Source organism: Haliotis rufescens, unplaced genomic scaffold (genome assembly GCF_023055435.1).
Source record: "Haliotis rufescens isolate VD_foot unplaced genomic scaffold, xgHalRufe1.0.p SCAF_8, whole genome shotgun sequence".
Lineage (NCBI taxonomy): Eukaryota > Metazoa > Mollusca > Gastropoda > Lepetellida > Haliotidae > Haliotis > Haliotis rufescens.
In genome coordinates, this window is record NW_025964372.1 from 20622155 (window position 1) to 20642100 (window position 19946).

General features: G+C 42.4%; 1 protein-coding gene across 1 annotated transcript in view; it reads left to right on the top strand.

Moving 5' to 3' along the window:
- Positions 1-19946, top strand: part of LOC124114162 — a 74131-nt gene that overhangs the window by 20372 nt on the left and 33813 nt on the right. Inside the window, exons 14-18 of the mRNA XM_046474731.2 lie at positions 164-339; positions 1557-1670; positions 3387-3578; positions 3900-3992; positions 18646-18667. Coding sequence (XP_046330687.2) covers positions 164-339; positions 1557-1670; positions 3387-3578; positions 3900-3992; positions 18646-18667 — 597 coding nt within the window. The remainder of the gene's footprint in view (positions 1-163; positions 340-1556; positions 1671-3386; positions 3579-3899; positions 3993-18645; positions 18668-19946) is intronic.

The window sequence follows — 19946 nt, forward strand, 5'->3', positions numbered from 1 at the left end:
TTAGAACTGTGTTTATGAGTTTATCCAAATCAGTAAACGTAAAGACATGTATACCTGTAGGCTTACCTCCTACATGAGCTGCTGATAGCTGAAATACTGTAAGGACATTTCACCCAACTAACTCACTAATGAAGTAAACTGGACTTGACTGTGATTCCCCTAGGCGGACCCGGCAGTGGTAAAGGCAGCCAGTGTAAGAGAATTGTGGAGCGTTACGACAACGTCGTCCACCTCTCCATGGGGGACATCCTCCGCACTGAGATCTCCACCAAGGGCACAGCCGACGACAAGTGGGATATGATCAGCACCCTGCTGCAGAAGGGAGACATGGCTCCAGAGGTAGGCAGATATCTAGAGGGAAGACATGGGTAGGCAGATGTCCAGGGAGACATGGCTCCAGAGGTAGGCAGATATCTAGAGGGAAGACATGGATAGGCAGATATCCAGGGAGACATGGCTCCAGAGATAGGCAGATATCTAGAGGGAAGACATGGGTAGGCAGATATCCAGGGAGACATGGCTCCAGAGATAGGCAGATATCTAGAGGGAAGACATGGGTAGGCAGATATCCAGGGAGACATGGCTCCAGAGATAGGCAGATATCTAGAGGGAAGACATGGGTAGCCAAATATCCAGGGAGAATGGCTCCAGAGGTAGGCAGATATCTAGAAGGGAAGACATGGGTAGGCAGATATCCAGGGAGAAGCATGGCTCCAGAGATAGGCAGATATCTTGGGGGTGGGGGAGGAGGGATGGCTCCAGAGGGAGGAGGGATGGCTCCAGAGGGAGGCAGATGTTCAGGGGAGACATTGCTCCAGAGGTAGGCAGATGTCCACAGGAAGCATGGCTCTAGAGGTAGGCAGATATCTTTGGGGGACATGGCTCAAGAGGGAGCCCTCACCACTTTATAGAATCATGAAATCAGCCTTATTTCAATTATATTCCAGTAATATTTTAACTATATTCCAGCTATATTCCAGCAATATTTCAACTATATTATGTCTGTATTCAAGCAATATTTCGACTATATTATGTCTGTATTCAAGCAATATTTCAACTATATTATGTCTGTATTCCAGCAATATTTCAACTGTTTTCCAGCTGTATTCCAGCTTTATTCCAGATGTATTCCAGTTATATCATGTCATCCTGAAGATGATCAAGTCTGGTCCAGGGAAACTAGTGGTAGATAGCAAGACCAGTGTCCTTGATTGTTGGGGTTAGAAATATACACCATCAGCAAGCAAGCCTGCCTGACTCCTGACCTAGTCTGAGATGCATGCACTACTAAATGTAATCGTTCAAAGTCACCTGATGGCCAGTGCTTACCTGCATTGTGACCACACATGCAGCTAATTAATAATCCGGATGAATATTGCTGGAATATAGTTGAAATATTGCTGGAATATAGTTGAAATATTGCTGGAATATAGTTAAAATAATGCTGGAATATCGAGAAACAGCCAATTTGAGGTTGTTTGTATTTGCTATGCAATGTTTGTATTTACAGTATTTGTAGTATGCAGTATTCACTATGAACCATGTCATCTGTACAGGATGTGACGATCGAGCTGCTGACGTCAAACATACAAAAACATCCTGACGCCCGGGCTTTCATCATCGAGGGCTATCCCCGGGATGAGCGGCAGTTGGAGGAGTTCAACAAACATGTAGGTTACCATGCCGATCAGAACATGTAGGTTACCATGCCGATCTGAACATGTAGGTTTCCATGCCGATCAGAACATGTAGGCTACCATGCCGATCGGTACAGGTAGGTTACCATGCCGATCAGACGATGTAGGCTACCATGCCGATCAGAATAGGTAGGTTACCATGCCGATCTGAACATGTAGGTTACCATACTCAGAGCTCCAGATAAGCTGCGTATCTGCGTAAAATACACATCAGAAATGCAGAAATAGGCAGTAAAATAAAAAAGTATCCAACAAACATTACAGTTACGCTACAAAAATAAAACAGTTACATCATGATCAATTGCCATCACACTTTCTTGTGGAAGTATCATGGTATTTTTGAGTCCTATAAAGCTCTCGAACCCACACGACACCAGTTTGCAGGGACTAGATGAATAGTGTTTTTAAATATTGAACTTAAATACCCACATGTGTAAAAACTAGTGGGTAACAGAAATTTTAATACCCAGATAGAATTACTGATACCCAATGATTCTAAAATGCATGGGTAAAATACCCACAACACCAAAAGCTTATCTGGAGCTCTGATACTATATACCGATCTGAATATGTAGATTACCCTGCCGATCTGAACATGCACAACCACCAGTCGGTAAAGGGGACATAAGTCCTGCTGGGGTATCGTGCAGGAAGCTGAGGCACCATAAGTCCCCATGATGCCCAGTGAGGTGGCCCCGCTATGGTTACTGGTGGCTGATAGTGTTTTAAACAGTTGTAAATAATATTGTTATGATGAAATATGTTTGAAAAATGTGGTTTGTAATATAAGTTTGTATTCATGACTCAATTATATATATATCAACTTGTTCTCGTTGCTGTATGACTAAAATAATACTGATGCAACATTAAATTTTAACTCACTCACCTGTTTAATAACCCTTAATATCCCTCTCACTGGCCAATCCCTTCACACCTCTCATTTATTAACCCTTTATATCCCTCCCATTGAGTAACTATGTCACAGACCGCCTCTGTGGTCTAGTGGTAAAGCGTCCGCCTGACGAGCAGAAGATCCGGGTTAAACCCCATGGCTATGTCATACCAAAATGGTACTTGTTGTTACCCTGTCTGGCGCTCAGCATTAAGGGGCTAAAACAATGACTGGTCTGCTCGGAGTCAATATACTGTGTCTGAGTGGGGTATTCATGTTAAACTGCTGCATGGTATCTCAGTAGGCTAGCACTATAAAATCGGCATCAAGTCCGGACTAGTACAAGCAGCCACACACACACACACACACACACATGCATACACGTCGCTATATAAGTGCAATAATCTTGGATGTGACGTTAAACCCAATGTCACCTCACCGGAACTATGTCACAACTATGTCATTAACCCCTCATATCCCTCCCATTGGCCAGCCCATCATACCCCTTCAAATGATGTACTCCTTAAACGCTTCCCTTGATTATGACCAAAGATAACCTTGATTATGACCAAAGATAACCTTGATTATGACCAAAGATTACCTTGACTATGACCAAAGATGACCTTGATTATGACCAAAGATTACCTTGATTATGACCAAGGATTACCTTGATTATGACCAAAGATAACCTTGATTATGACCAAGGATTTCCTTGATTATGACCAAAGATGACCTTGATTATGACCAAAGATAACCTTGATAATGACCAAAGATGACCTTGCTTCATGCCCTGACAGGTCGGTGGGCTGAGTTTTGTGGTGCTGCTGGACTGTGAGGAGTACTACCTGCAGGAGAGGCTCATCAACCGTGGCGCTGACAGCGGCAGACCCGATGACAACCTCGGAGCCATCGGGAAGCGGATCAGCTTCTTCAAGGACAACACTCTACCTGTGCTGAAATACTTTGACGACCAAGGCAAATTGGTGGTGGTAAGATCATCAGTCCATCTTGTCAGAAAAACACCCCCAAACAAATGTCCAGTAAAGCAAACAAAATGATGATTGGATGAGTCACCCTCTCATAAACCCAGTATCATGGGAGGGCAATCAATGATAAGGGACCGGTCATCATATTACAGCGGGGGTTACTGGATCAGAGGTTTTTGATGCATTAATGGGCTGAAAAGAATTGCCCTTTGGATGACTTGGGTTCCCCATGTACATTCTATCATTATCCTCCCCAAATATGTCTGTCATTTTTCTTAACCACCCCTAGACTATTCCTTCTGAGACTATTGTTAATTATTTCAGGTGATGGGAGACCGAGATGAAGACGATGTTTTCTTTGAGCTTGCCAACACTCTTGACTTCGCTCTGTTTGGGCGTAAACCATCGGCACTTGAGGCAAGTCATGCTTAATCTTTACATTTACTTCAAATTTATATGAAAAGATTTTAGCAAAATGTAACAAAATAATTTTGCCTGATATTGAAACATCCGATATTCCCTGGCATGGCTGTGTGATAGGATTTTAGCACTTCTCAGGAGCTTTTTGGTTCAAGCAGTGAGTCGTCACATTGAAGACCCGGGTTGGATCGCCAGATGGATACTAGGCCATGTAACCCACCCATGTGACCCACAGTAGACCTTGTGATTCATGGTAGCCTGTGTGATTCATAGTAGTCCATGTCACCCAAAGTACCCCATGTGACCCTTAGTACACCATGTGACCCATAGTAGCCTGTGTGATTCATAGCCCATGTGACCCATAGTAGCCTGTGCTATTCATAGTAGCTTATGTGACCCATAGAAGCCTGTGTAATTCATAGTAGCCCATGTGACCCATAGAAGCCTGTGTGATTCATATGATTCATAGTAGCCCATGTGACCAATAGTTGGACATGTGATTCATAGTAGGCAAATAGTTGGACATGTGATTCATAGTAGGGTTACAATAGGTCTTCAGCAACCCATGCTTGCCGTAAAAGATGACTATGCTTGTCAAAAGAGGCTACTAACGGATCGGGTGGTCAGGCTCACTGACTTGGTTGATGCATGTCATCATATTCCAATTGCATTGATGGATGCTCATGATGTCAATCGCCGGATTGTTGGGCCATCGGGTAGTGGTTAAAGCATTCGCTCGTCACGCCGAAGACCCGACATGGATACAATGTTTGAAGCCCATTTCTGGTGTCCCCCGCCGTAATATTGCTGGAATATTGCTAAAAGCGGTGTAAAACCATACTCACTCACTCACTCACTGTCATGGACCGCCGTCATATAGCTGAGTTAAACATGTTAAACATCACACAAACAAACATAGTTAGCCATGTATGTGACCCATAGTTGGCCATGTGACTGACCTCATAGTAGGACATGTGATTAATATTGTAGGCCATGTTACCCATTGTAGGCCATTTGATTCATAGTAGTCCATATGATCAACAATGGCCATGTAGGCCATGTGACCCATAGTAGACCATGTGACTGACCCATGGTAGCCCATGTGACCCATAGTAGACCATATGACTGACCCATGGTAGCCCATGTGACCCATAGTAGACCATATGACTGACCCATGGTAGCCCATGTGACCCAAAGTAGGCCATATGACTGACCCATGGTAGCCCATGTGACCCATAGTAGACCATATGACTGACCTATGGTAGCCCATGTGACCCATAGTAGGCCATATGACTGACCCATGGTAGCCCATGTGACCCATAGTAGGCCATATGACTGACCCATGGTAGCCCATGTGACCCATAGTAGGCCATATGACTGACCCATGGTAGCCCATGTGACCCATAGTAGGCCATGTGACTGACCCATGGTAGCCCATGTGACCCATAGTAGGCCATGTGACTGACCCATGGTAGCCCATGTGACCCATAGTAGGCCATGTGACTGACCCATGGTAGCCCATGTGACCCATAGTAGGCCATGTGACTGACCCATGGTAGCCCATGTGACCCATAGTAGGCCATGTGACTGACCCATGGTAGCCCATGTGACCCATAGTAGACCATGTGACTGACCCATGGTAGCCCATGTGACCCATAGTAGACCATATGACTGACCCATGGTAGCCCATGTGACCCATAGTAGGCCATATGACTGACCCATGGTAGCCCATGTGACCCATAGTAGGCCATGTGACTGACCCATGGTAGCCCATGTGACCCATAGTAGGCCATGTGACTGACCCATGGTAGCCCATGTGACCCATAGTAGGCCATGTGACTGACCCATGGTAGCCCATGTGACCCATAGTAGACCATATGACTGACCCATGGTAGCCCATGTGACCCATAGTAGACCATGTGACTGACCCATGGTAGCCCATGTGACCCATAGTAGGCCATGTGACTGACCCATGGTAGCCCATGTGACCCATAGTAGGCCATATGACTGACCCATGGTAGCCCATGTGACCCATAGTAGACCATATGACTGACCCAAGGTAGCCCATGTGACCCATAGTAGGCCATGTGACTGACCCATGGTAGCCCATGTGACCCATAGTAGGCCATGTGACTGACCCATGGTAGCCCATGTGACCCATAGTAGGCCATGTGACTGACCCATGGTAGCCCATGTGACCCATAGTAGACCATATGACTGACCCATGGTAGCCCATGTGACCCATAGTAGACCATGTGACTGACCCATGGTAGCCCATGTGACCCATAGTAGGCCATGTGACTGACCCATGGTAGCCCATGTGACCCATAGTAGGCCATATGACTGACCCATGGTAGCCCATGTGACCCATAGTAGACCATATGACTGACCCATGGTAGCCCATGTGACCCATAGTAGGCCATGTGACTGACCCATGGTAGCCCATGTGACCCATAGTAGGCCATGTGACTGACCCATGGTAGCCCATGTGACCCATAGTAGGCCATGTGACTGACCCATGGTAGCCCATGTGATCCATAGTAGACCATATGACTGACCCATGGTAGCCCATGTGACCCATAGTAGGCCATGTGACTGACCCATGGTAGCCCATGTGACCCATAGTAGGCCATGTGACCCATAGTAGACCATATGACTGACCCATGGTAGTCCATGTGACCCATAGTAGACCATGTGACTGACCCATGGTAGCCCATGTGACCCATAGTAGGCCATGTGATTCATATATTTAGTAGCCCATGTGACCCATAGCTGGCCATGTGATTCATATAGTAGCCCAAGTGATTCATATAGTAGCGCAAGTGATTCATAGTAGCCCAAGTGTAACCATGGTATCTCAACATCAACTGTAGCTGGCAAACTGCAGATGTGGAAAATATTCTGTTTATTTTTTGTTTTTACTTATAGATAGAGACAGTTATTTTCAGAATCAGATAATCCATTATTTCCATAAATATACATAAACTGAAGCCTCTTGGCCTTCTTCAGACACGCTCTATTGGTTTAGGACTACATTACCAGGGATGCTTGCTCAACCATTGCTGTGTGTATGATGAGGGCCAGGAGGCTGAAAGCTTGAGATTATGTATATTTGTTTACTTATTTGAATTCCCCAGTGGGAACATCTTCCCAAGGCAAGGGGGCTAACTGGCTATAAAAGTCAAGTTTCCACCCTTGCCGAACTAGGCTAGAATTTTGGCTGGACTAACGAGTCTATGCATAGTCAAATCAAAATCTTGTAACGAGCTAGACATCCAGTTCGTGAACAACATGGATTTCAAGGTGCAGATTTTGGTCAACTGCAGGATTTCTAAAGCATGGGTACCGTCAACTGGGTGTTGACAGATATTTTCCTAATCTTTTAATGTTTTTAATTAAGGTGTTCAAATTATTTGAAGCACCTTGCGAGGTAAGACCCATTTTATTACAATATAGAGCTTGATTATCGATCAGATTATCTCTACTGGGAGCCACCATTTTGTTTGAAGCAAATACAAGTGATATGAGAGGTGGAACCTGATTGGTCAATAGAAGGGACATAGGAGGGACATAGAAGGGACATAACTCGTAAAACCACTGGTGGCGCTAAGATCGAAATTCCAGCCAAGTTCGGCAAGGGTGGAAATCAGACTTTTGTAGTCAGATAACACCCTTGCCTCAGGAAGATGCAGTGAGAATGAACCTGAAAGAAGATACACTGTTGCCGATTATAAAATTCTGTATAGACACAGATCTGTAATATAAAATCCATGGAATACTGTCCTTTACATCCATGTACACATTCCTCAAAGTGAGCATCAGGAATGGAGGCTTGCGTGCCAACTTGGTCTTAATTACCAGGTTGACATTGTATAGAGGGCTGTGTTTCCAGATGGCAATGTCGGCAAATATTGATGAACCTTCACTGAGTTCCGTCTGAAGCCAAACCTATGGATCAACATGCCCAGTAATCCGTCAATGTGGTCAATACTGATCTGATCAATTGTCACAATTACTACCACTGATTCCCTATGATAACTTCAACAAATATGACTGAATACAAGTCACCAGGTAGAGGGGGACACAGGTGGCCCAGTGGTACAAGTCACCCTAGTTTGCTGTGCTGAGTTTCATCGCTTAGCATGCCAGAAATCTTTAATCATGGGTTCTAATCCCAAAATCTAGGTTTGCTAGCACTCTACCCGTGCTCATATTTTTTATTTTTTTCAAATTTTGTCAAATTGAAAAAATTGAATTTGAACAATATTTAGGGACTGGTCATTTATTATGGGGGATGACATGAAAAATGTAACGTATATTTAGGAGGGGACATGACAAAAATGTGACCTAAAATCGGGGGTCAGCAAAATATACTACAGCAGTCCTAAGACCAATTCTTTTCCCCATCTTTGTAATAAGTGACCAGGCCCTGACTGAAATACTGTTTACAGCGCCGGTAACCAAACTCAATCACTCACTCAAATCGTAGAGACGTCATGTAAAGTCAAATTAGGTTTGACAGCCACCAATATCAGTCAATATGAAGTAAGCTAGCTCTCAATGGCATCCTATCATTACTAGTATTGGCTAACACCACCAAGAGCCAAGCGCTGTACAGTCAATCCTATTACCCTCTTATCTGAGGACACTAATCCTGTCTCAGTCCATCACAATGTTAAACCCCATCAATTCCCTCATCTCCCTGGACTGCCTAGGTCACGCTGGGCACCTCCGAGTTTGTTATTGACCCATTGGAGAATCATGGAGTACATTTGTAGCAAGGGTTCCTTTCCTTTCCTTTCCTTTCTCCAGCCCCTACATCGATTACACCAACATACATGCACAGAGATGCCTATGTATCATGCATGTAAGGGGCTGTATTTGTCTATTGAAGGGCTGGTGTTGAGGATAAGTACAATCGGTTCCAAGAGCTTTGGGGTTTACTGTGGATGTCTACATATTGTACAACAAACATTTACTGTCCCTAGCTTGTCTCCGTACATCACTTTCAGTAGATTTTATTATTGAACCATTGAAAGGCTTAAGTTGTGATACAATAAATGATATCCATGTTAAAGCATTGAAGTGTTGCAGCAGTAATAGAGTTAATGATATCCATATTAAGTGCAGAAGTGTTGCAGCAGGTATAGAGTTAATGCTATCCATATTAAAGCGCTGAAGTGTTCCAGCAGGTATAGAGTTAATGCTATCCATATTAAAGCGTTGAAGTGTTCCAGCAGGTATAGAGTTAATGCTATCCATATTAAAGCGTTGAAGTGTTCCAGCAGGTATAGAGTTAATGCTATCCATATTAAAGCGTTGAAGTGTTCCAGCAGGTATAGAGTTAATGCTATCCATATTAAAGCGTTGAAGTGTTCCAGCAGGTATAGAGTTAATGATATCCATATTAAAGCGTTGAAGTGTTCCAGCAGGTATAGAGTTAATGCTATCCATATTAAAGCGTTGAAGTGTTCCAGCAGGTATAGAGTTAATGCTATCCATATTAAAGCGTTGAAGTGTTCCAGCAGGTATAGAGTTAATGCTATCCATATTAAAGCGTTGAAGTGTTCCAGCAGGTATAGAGTTAATGATATCCATATTAAAGCGTTGAAGTGTTCCAGCAGGTATAGAGTTAATGATATCCATATTAAAGCATTGAAGTGTTGCAGCAGGAATAGAGCTAATGATATCCATATTAAAGCGTTGAAGTGTTGCAGCAGTAATCGCGTTAATGATATCCATATTAAAGCATTGAAGTGTTGCAGCAGGAATAGAGCTAATGATATCCATATTAAAGCGTTGAAGTGTTGCAGCAGTAATCGAGTTAATGATATCCATATTAAAGCATTGAAGTGTTGCAGCAGTAATAGAGTTAATGATATCCATATTAAACCAATGAAGGGTTGAAGTAGTGATAAAGTTAATGATAATCGTATTAAATCAGTGAAATGTTATAAAGTTAATGATATCCATATTTAACAAATGAAGTGGTTAAGCAGTTATAGAGTTAATGATATCCATTTTAAAATAATGAAATGTTGAAGCAGTTATAGTGTTAGTGATATCAAGTGGTATGTGAAATATTCATGACGTGATAAGTTGAAAGTTATTTTCTTGGATTCCCTTTCCTTGATTAAAATCCTGGACATATTGAGACGTGATGATTGTGAGATGTCATTATCTTAGTGTGAGGAAGTTGGGAGTAATACACTGCCACCAGGAAGTGTTAGTGATGCTGCTGCAGGAAGGATGATTACAGATGATGATGTTTCATCTAACGAACCAGGAACCCAGCTCAGCCATGCTGAGATAATCAGGGGGAATTCCATCTAGCCATGTTGTGTTACTATAAATAACCCGACCTTGATGTTACCATGGTGATAACCTTGACTCATCAGCATCTCTAAACTTCAACCACTTTGAGCCACTCTGTGTTTAAAAATCAATAAACGCACACAGGTCAGGTCAAAACGTTCAAAAAATATATTTTTTTACTTTGAAGTTGTTGAAAGGAGTGAGGTTACAATGATGGCTCTGACACCTGTGTAATGGCCTATGTCCTGGTGGCTGGAAGGGGGTCCACTATATATAGCAGAACCCATCACTGATTGTCATTCAGTCCATGTCTGGATAAGAACACTTCATCACTCAGTGTATATTGTCGTATCAGCACACCACTGTGTACAGGCTTATCACACAGCCAGTGTATATTCTGTATGCCACTCACAGAAGGGGGAAGCAAACGACACGTTCTGCCAGGAATCTCCTGTTAGTTGCATCATTGACTTTCCGTGCAATAGTGTTGGTGAAGGGTTAGTGATACTTGGCAGAGGTTGTGTTCCTGTGTGGATTAGCTGCTGCATTACAGACTCTGTGATTCGTTTCACCGGACTTCACCGACATGCCTGTGAGTATAGCATGAAGCTCTGTGTGCTTGACCACTGGTCACTTGGTCAGTCTACCAGTCATTGAGATGATTTTCAGTCATTATCTGTATCTGGCCCTCAAGTTGACACAATGTGTATTTTCAGATTTTTTTTAGACCAAAAAACCCTCAGTTTGGTATTTTTCTAGGACATTGACTGATTGTTATCTAAAGTGTCTTAAAAATGTTTTTCAAACTTGGTAATGATATAGAAGAATGTAAGAAGCTGACAGCATCATGAATATGTCCTCATGCCATTTGTCTCATACAAAATCACTGCTTTTAGAATTGGACACATATTTCAGTCACCATGATCATAATTCTACCTGAATATCAGACAGGTAGAATAATCTAGGTGATTATTGTATGAATGATGAATACAGATATATGGCTATTTGTTACATACACCGGTATATCAATAAACCTCATAAAGTGGTCTCCTGAAAGTAAGAAACTATGTGATGAAGAGCTAGATTACTAATGGAGTGATGTATTTAAACAGTTGGAACATTTCAGTGGTTGTCAGTTTGTTATCAATGAAATATAATGTACTTGTTCTCCATGAATGTACAGTGGTACACATGATGAAGCTAACAGCTACACACAACTGTGTATGACACCAGACAGCTACACACATCTGTGTATGACATCAGACAGCTACACACAACTGTGTATGACACCAGACAGGTACACACAACTGTGTATGACATCAGACAGCTACACACAACTGTGTATGACACCAGACAGGTACACACAACTGTGTATGACATCAGACAGCTACACACAACTGTGTATGACATCAGACAGCTACACACAACTGTGTATGACACCAGACAGGTACACACAACTGTGTATGACATGAGACAGCTACACACAACCGTGTATGATATCAGACAGCTACACACAACTGTGTATGATATCAGACAGCTACACACAAATGTGTATGACACCAGACAGCTACACACATCTGTGTATGACATCAGACAGCTACACACAACTGTGTATGACACCAGACAGCTACACACAACTGTGTATGACATCAGACAGCTACACACAACTTTGTATGACACCAAACAGCTACACACATCTGTGTATGACATCAGACAGCTACACACAACTGTGTATGACACCAGACAGCTGCACACATCTGTGTATGACATCAGACAGCTACACACAACTGTGTATGACACCAGACAGGTACACACAACTGTGTATGACATCAGACAGCTACACACAACTGTGTATGACATCAGACAGCTACACACAACTGTGTATGACACCAGACAGCTACACACATCTGTGTATGACATCAGACAGGTACACACAACTGTGTATGACATCAGACAGGCACACACAACTGTGTATGACATCAGGCAGGTACACACAACTGTGTATGACATCAGACAGGTACACAACTGTGTATGACATCAGACAGGTACACACAACTGTGTATGACATCAGACAGGTACACACAACAGTGTATGACATCAGGCAGCTACACACAACTGTGTCTGATATCAGACAGGTACACACAACTGTGTATGACATCAGACAGGTACACACAACCGTGTATGACATCAGACAGCTACACACATCTGTGGATTGCATCAGACAGCTACACACAACTGTGTATGTGATGATATCAGCAGGTACACACAACTATGTATGACATCAGACAGGTACACACAACTGTGTATGACACCAGACAGCTACACACAACTGTGTATGTGATGATATCAGCAGGTACACACAACTGTGTATGACATCAGACAGGTACACACAACTGTGTATGACACCAGACAGCTACACACAACTGTGTATGTGATGATATCAGCAGGTACACACAACTGTGTATGACACCAGACAGGTACACACAACTGTGTATGACGCCAGACAGCTACACACAACTGTGTATGTGATGACATCAGACAGGTACACACAACTGTGTTTGACATCAGGCAGGTACACACAACTGTGTATGATATCAGACAGCTACACACAACTGTGTTTGACACCAGACAGGTACACACAACTGTGTATGTGATGATATCAGCAGGTACACACAACTGTGTATGACACCAGACAGGTACACACAACTGTGTATGACACCAGACAGCTACACACAACTGTGTATGTGATGACATCAGGCAGGTACACACAACTGTGTATGATATCAGACAGCTACACACAACTGTGTTTGACACCAGACAGCTACACACAACTGTGTATGTGATGATATCAGCAGGTACACACAACTGTGTATGACACCAGGCAGGTACACACAACTGTGTATGACATCAGACAGATACACACAACTGTGTATGATATCAGACAGGTACACTAAACAGTGTATGACATCAGACAGGTACACTAAACTGTGTATGTGATGATATCAGCAGGTACACACAACTGTGTATGACACCAGACAGGTACACACAACTGTGTATGTGATGAGATCAGACAGGTACACACAACTGTGTTTGACATCAGGCAGGTACACACAACTGTGTATGATATCAGACAGCTACACACAACTGTGTTTGACACCAGACAGGTACACACAACTGTGTATGTGATGATATCAGCAGGTACACACAACTGTGTATGACACCAGACAGGTACACACAACTGTGTATGACATCAGACAGATACACACAACTGTGTATGATATCAGACAGGTACACTAAACAGTGTATGACATCAGACAGGTACACACAACTGTGTATGTGATGATATCAGCAGGTACACACAAGTGTGTATGACACCAGACAGCTACACACAACTGTGTATGTGATGATATCAGCAGGTACACACAACTGTGTATGTGATGATATCAGCAGATACACACAACTGTGTATGACACCAGACAGGTACACACAACTGTGTATCCGATGATATCAGCAGGTACACACAACTGTATGACATTAGACAGGTACACACAATTGTGTATGACAGCAGACAGGTACACACAACTGTGTATGACATCACGAAGGTACACACAACTGTGTATGACACCAGACAGCTACACACAACTGTATATGACATCATTCAGGTACACACAACTGTGTATGACAGCAGACAGGTACACACAACTATTTATGATGAAGTTTTACACAGGCAGCATAATGCAATGCACTGTTAGGGTTCAAGTAATTTAAACTGTAATCTGAAACTGATACATACTATTTCACGCAGTATTAGAAATTATTATTTGTTTTAATTCAAATAATGTTTTTACTGTGTATCTGTGTTGACAAAATAGCTTGATTCTGAAAATGATATAGGACTGCAGTGTGAGAGTAGGTCAGAAGGTTGACATACAGCTGTTATGGAGTGTTTACGCCAGAAGTTGGGAGTCAGAGGGCTACGCTTTTAAATATTCACTCTACCTGAGGGATTGAGGTTGTAAATAGACTTTAGTCCAATGTATGCTGTCCCACAAGCAACACTTTATTACTCTGTTTTAGTTGTGTTTTTTTGTCCAGATTGGGACTAAATCTGATGGGCTACCATACTGAGAAGTATGATTTTTTGGTAGATGTATTTATTTTTGATTATTTCCCCCAATGTATAGATTAGATAAATCAGTGGTGAATGGCGCCATGGTATTTATCACAATATCATAGAGATATTATACGCTGAGTAATGTGTAGAGCCACAAGGACTTGAATGAAATAATGCAGTTATCTGGTGTCTGTGAAACTGTAGTTATCTGGTGTCTGTGAAACTGTAGTTATCTGGTGTCTGTGAAACTGTAGTTATCTGGTGTTAGTTATGTGGTGTCGGTGAAACTGTAGTTAACTGGTGTCTGTGAAAAAGTAGTCATGTGGTGTCGGTGAAACTGTAGTTATCAGGTGTCTGTGAAACTGTAGTTATCTGGTGTCTGTGAAACTGTAGTTATCAGCTATCTGTGAAACTGTAGTTATCAGATGTCTGTGAAACTGTAGTTAACTGGTGTCTGTGAAAAAGTAGTCATGTGGTGTCGGTGAAACTGTAGTTATCAGGTGTCTGTGAAACTGTAGTTATCTGGTGTCTGTGAAACTGTAGTTATCAGCTATCTGTGAAACTGTAGTTATCAGATGTCTGTGAAACTGTAGTTATCTGGTGTCTGTGAAACTGTAGTTATCAGGTGTCTGTGAAACTGTAGTTATCTGGTGTCTGTGAAACTGTAGTTATCAGGTGTCTGTGAAACTGTAGTTATCTGGTGTCTGTGAAACTGTAGTTATCAGGTGTCTGTGAAACTGTAGTTATCTGGTGTCTGTGAAACTGTAGTTATGTAGTGTCTGTGAAACTGTAGTTATGTGGTGTCTGTGAAACTGTAGTTATGTGGTGTCTGTGAAACTGTAGTTATGTGGTGTGAAACATATGGCATCACTGTATCCATCCACTTATGTGTCGTAGGAGACCCTCTCCCAAAAGGGCTTCACTCAGATATTGATCCCTGAATGGAAATACAATGATATCCAGCAAGACGGGGCAACATTGGCAGCTCGTAACACACTGCGGTAGTAAATGTAGTAATTGCACTGGAATGCTGATGGAGTTGATGCTGTAGAGGATGTAGCTGTGTTGGATGTAGTGGACCAAGATTGCATCACACAGATCCTGTACCTAGATATGTGCCGTGCTCTGTCCTCAACAACTCTGTGATGTGCCGACAGCTGACTGTTATATCAGGTTGTTGGACACTGTACAGTGAGAAGTGCCGAGGGATACTGTCAATCTTCTATATGTCAAGGTCATCATTGATGTCATCTACAGGTGACCTTGATGGTTCAAGGACGACGTCTAGAATCATAGCTCAGGTTGTGTGAAACAGGAGAACAAAAATAGAAACTTTTCATCAGTTCCTTGAGTGTTAATGTCTGTTTTACATATGAGGTTTCCAGATCTCTGACTGAGTGTAAACTGGGAACATGTGCTGTTGGAAATGATCATGAAAGTGTTATGTCACACAATTATGTTATAAGTCATGGAGCGGATACTTTGATTCAATCAAGATGTTGTCTTGGACATAACACTTATGATGGACAGTCATACATAAAATCTGGGATAATTAACATTCTTTTAATAACACTAACAACTTAATGATGCTATTCAATTGTTGTTTGTGCACATGAACCACGTCTTCTTGCAACCCCTAACAACCATTTTTTGTTGTTGATCAGAGAACAGTAGCACATTTATGGAGTGACTATTTCAGTCTGGCTGGTGCTGCCACAATGTCTGGTATTCCAGCCGAGTTGCCACTCACTCAGGGATACATGTACTACCACATCCCTGTGTACCTAGAACTGGGAGAATCTCCCAGGCTTGCAGCACTAGCACATACTCAAGTTGTACCGTGCTGGACTTCTTCTCTGCATATTTGCTTGTGCTGAGCTTGAGTTGTCACGTTGTTTGTGTGTGGCTAGCAGTCTGGTGCATGTGGCTATTAGGAACCCAATGTGAAGTGCATACATCATCTGTGTGAGATCCTGCACTACACTGCCACACACTACGGGTCATTATCACTGATCATCACTGGTCATCACTGGACATCATCACTGGTCATCACTGGTCATCAACATCAGTCATCATCACTGGCTGGTCATCATCACTGATATCATAACTGGACTTTATGCAGTGGATATGAGTGTCAACTGGATATAACTTACATATTCAACAGACTGGATAAAACAGATTATAGATTGGATATAACACACATTTTTCAGTGGACATAGCATTTACTGGATTTAACTCATTGTACTGTGCAAAGGACAGTTATTACGGTGGATATACGTCTTGACAACATACTTATATAACTTATGTGTTTTCAGTGGATATAACACCCATATTGTACAGCAGACGGAACATACATACTGGCCACTGGATATAACATACTGGCCACTGGACTTTACATACATACTGTACATTGGATATAACATACATAGCTGGCCAGTGCATATAACATTTATTCAATATAGTGGATAAGGTGATACTACATACGAAAGTGTGATTGGATACCAACATCTGTCACCATGACGATATGGTCTCTATGTTGTGGCCTGGTGCCGGAGCCAGCCGAGGAGGTAGATATCAGAACAATTATAATTACACTCCACTGAAATATCTTTACTGAGTCATCTTGTGTTTGACTACTGGGGTTCCAGGTTGTTGGACCATGCTTGTACATCAGCAGCAGCTGTAGCTTGAGGGGACTGTGCCATACAGTGATCTTAGCCCTAAGTCTATGAAAAAGTATCAATCTCATTAAAATCAGATCCTAGTTCTTATTATCGCTAAACAAAGATCTGAGGACATCCCATTACGGGTCACGTCAGACCGACCTTGTGCGACCAATGGAATGACCAATTAAAAGGCAGTTTTCTCGTGCTTTACAGCACTAATTTCAAATTGGCGTCTACGCTCCGTAACATATTTTGACAAATTCTCGATTACAAATTTGAAACCTAAACAAAAGACCATTCTGGAATGGCTAATAGATGGTCTAGATTGTATGGATTCAGTCATTAAACCCGTAACTATCGTTCGGAATACCCAGTGTTAAAGTTTTGAGGTTGTATGATTAGAAATCACATTCCGACTGTCACTTTCATGATCTGGTAAGCGATGCTCTGATTGGTCTGATGAGAGGTCGTTCTGACGTGACGCCTAATGGGATGTCTTCAGATCTTTGATTTGGGGGAGGGAGAACTAAGGTCTGATTTTAATGAGATTGTGTCTTCCCGGAGCCTGGCAAAAACTATTTAGATACACATGTAAACAATCTGGTGATGCATATACTGAAGTTGACTGAAGCTTTATCTGTATTCAAATATATTTAAGTCAGAAAGAATGTGTGCATTGTCAGAAAGAAATGCGAACATTAATTATGTTTAGTGTAACAATGGAGTTATAGTGAATTTTTGTCATTAAACATTATATCAGGTGACTAACCATGGGTCCAGGTAGTCCTGTGGGTTCCTGGGCTCTACTCAGTACCCCCCCAACCCGAGTTACCCGTCCCAGCCCAAGAGCTATGATAGTTTGTTGGAAAAGAGTCCAGGTAGTCAGGGTAACAACATGCTACTATAGCATGGGTCAGTGTTCAGTGGGTTACCCTAACCTCCAGATCTGATAACATGGTGCAGGCTCACATCACGTGGCTGTGATATTGCTGACAATGCTATGCCTGTGAAATTGATGTTGATGATACATCATAGTGATCACAGTTTTTTCTGGTCCAGCTTGATTTTTTACGGTCCACCATCATGTTGCTAAATATTGCTGAATGAGGCATTTAACAGCAAATAAAATATATATACTTCTCAAAAGAAGTTAAAGAACACCTGTTTTTTTTCATGTTTCAATGTGCATGTCACTTATGTCTGTATCCTACATCTATATGTAGACCCGTGAAGATTCCAGGGAAGAATAGGTCTTCAGCAACCCATGCTTGCCATAAAAGGTGACTATGCTTGTCGTAAAAGGCAACTAACGGGATCGGGTGGTCAGGCTCGCTGACTTGGTTGATGCATGTCATCGATCCCAATTGCGTGGATCGATGCTCATGATATTAATCACTGTATTGTCTGGTCCAGACTCGATTATTTACAGGCCGCCGTCATATAGCTGGAATATTGCTGAGTGCGGCGTTAAACAACAAACCAACATCTATATGTATCCTTGTATAAAACTGAATCATTAACTGAAATAACTGACAAATCTGTTTCACTGTTTCAGGCTGTGCCACCCAAGACTGGAGGTAGGTGATATATGTTATATCTTGCAGCTTCTCTGAGTGTTATATCTGCTATATCCTTTGTGTGTTGTATCTGTTATAGCCTCTGTGTTATATCTGTTATAGCCTCTGTGTGATAAAAATATCGACTAGTCACTAACATACAGTACAAGCACATTTACCTTTCCAAAATTAGGACACTAATTTAATATGGAGATAATATGCCAATAAGAATTACACTAGTTCTGCTGGATGGTAAGAAGCATTAAGTACAAGCCTTTGTAGGCTGCATTGTGCTGACATGGTACAACATCTCCATCATTTGTATCATGTATCACTTCATCACAGCTGATACCCGTGAAGATAGGGGTTAGTATAGGTCTTCAGTAACCCCTGCTTGCCCTAAGAGGTGACAATGCTTTTCAAAAGAGGTGAGTAACATGATCAGATGATCAGGCTTGCTGACTTGGTTGATGCATGTCATTGATGCTCATGATGTCAATCACTGGATTGTCTGGTCCATACTCGATTATTTACAGACCGCCATCAGATAGCTGGAATATTGCTGAGTGTGGCGATAAACAACACAGAAATAAATGATGGTGTGAGTTACAGTCTAGTGTACCATAATGACAGTGATTGAGTCATAGACTGTGTGGACACTCATCCACCCTGCTGATGGAGTTTAGGGTCGCGTTGCAAGCCACGAATCGCTTAGAGAAAGCAAATTTATCGCTCAACCCGGGGTCTGCAACAGTTCGAAGCGTTTGCGCACTCTTCCAAAATGGCGGCGCAACTACCAGTTGGTTGCCTTGATGTTTGTTTGTTTGTTTGTTGTTTAACGCCGCTCTCAGCAATCTTCCAGCTATATGACGGAGGATTGTAAATAATCGAGTCTGGACCAGACAATCGAGTGATTGACATCATGAGCATCTATCCACGTAATTGGGATACGATGACATGCATCAACCAAGTCAGCGAGCCTGACCATCCACGTAATGAAGAACGTAATAGAAGAGGCCCGATGACGAGCTGATGAATTTTATGACTACTTTGAAGATGTGGAGCAGACTGAGGATGATGGTGTGTTAGCTGCCTTTGCTCATTTTCTCGTTGATCCAGTCAAGAATTCCTTGTTCCGCTGTCAAAGTAAGCCGCCATTTTGGTTTGAGAACGATGCGACCTCAGCCAGCGATTGTTTCGCTTGCAAGCTGCTGAAAGTTAGCGCACTGTTGTAAGGCGAATCGCTGTACATTGCTTACAAGCGATTGGCGCTTTGCAACACACCCATGGTAAGACTGAG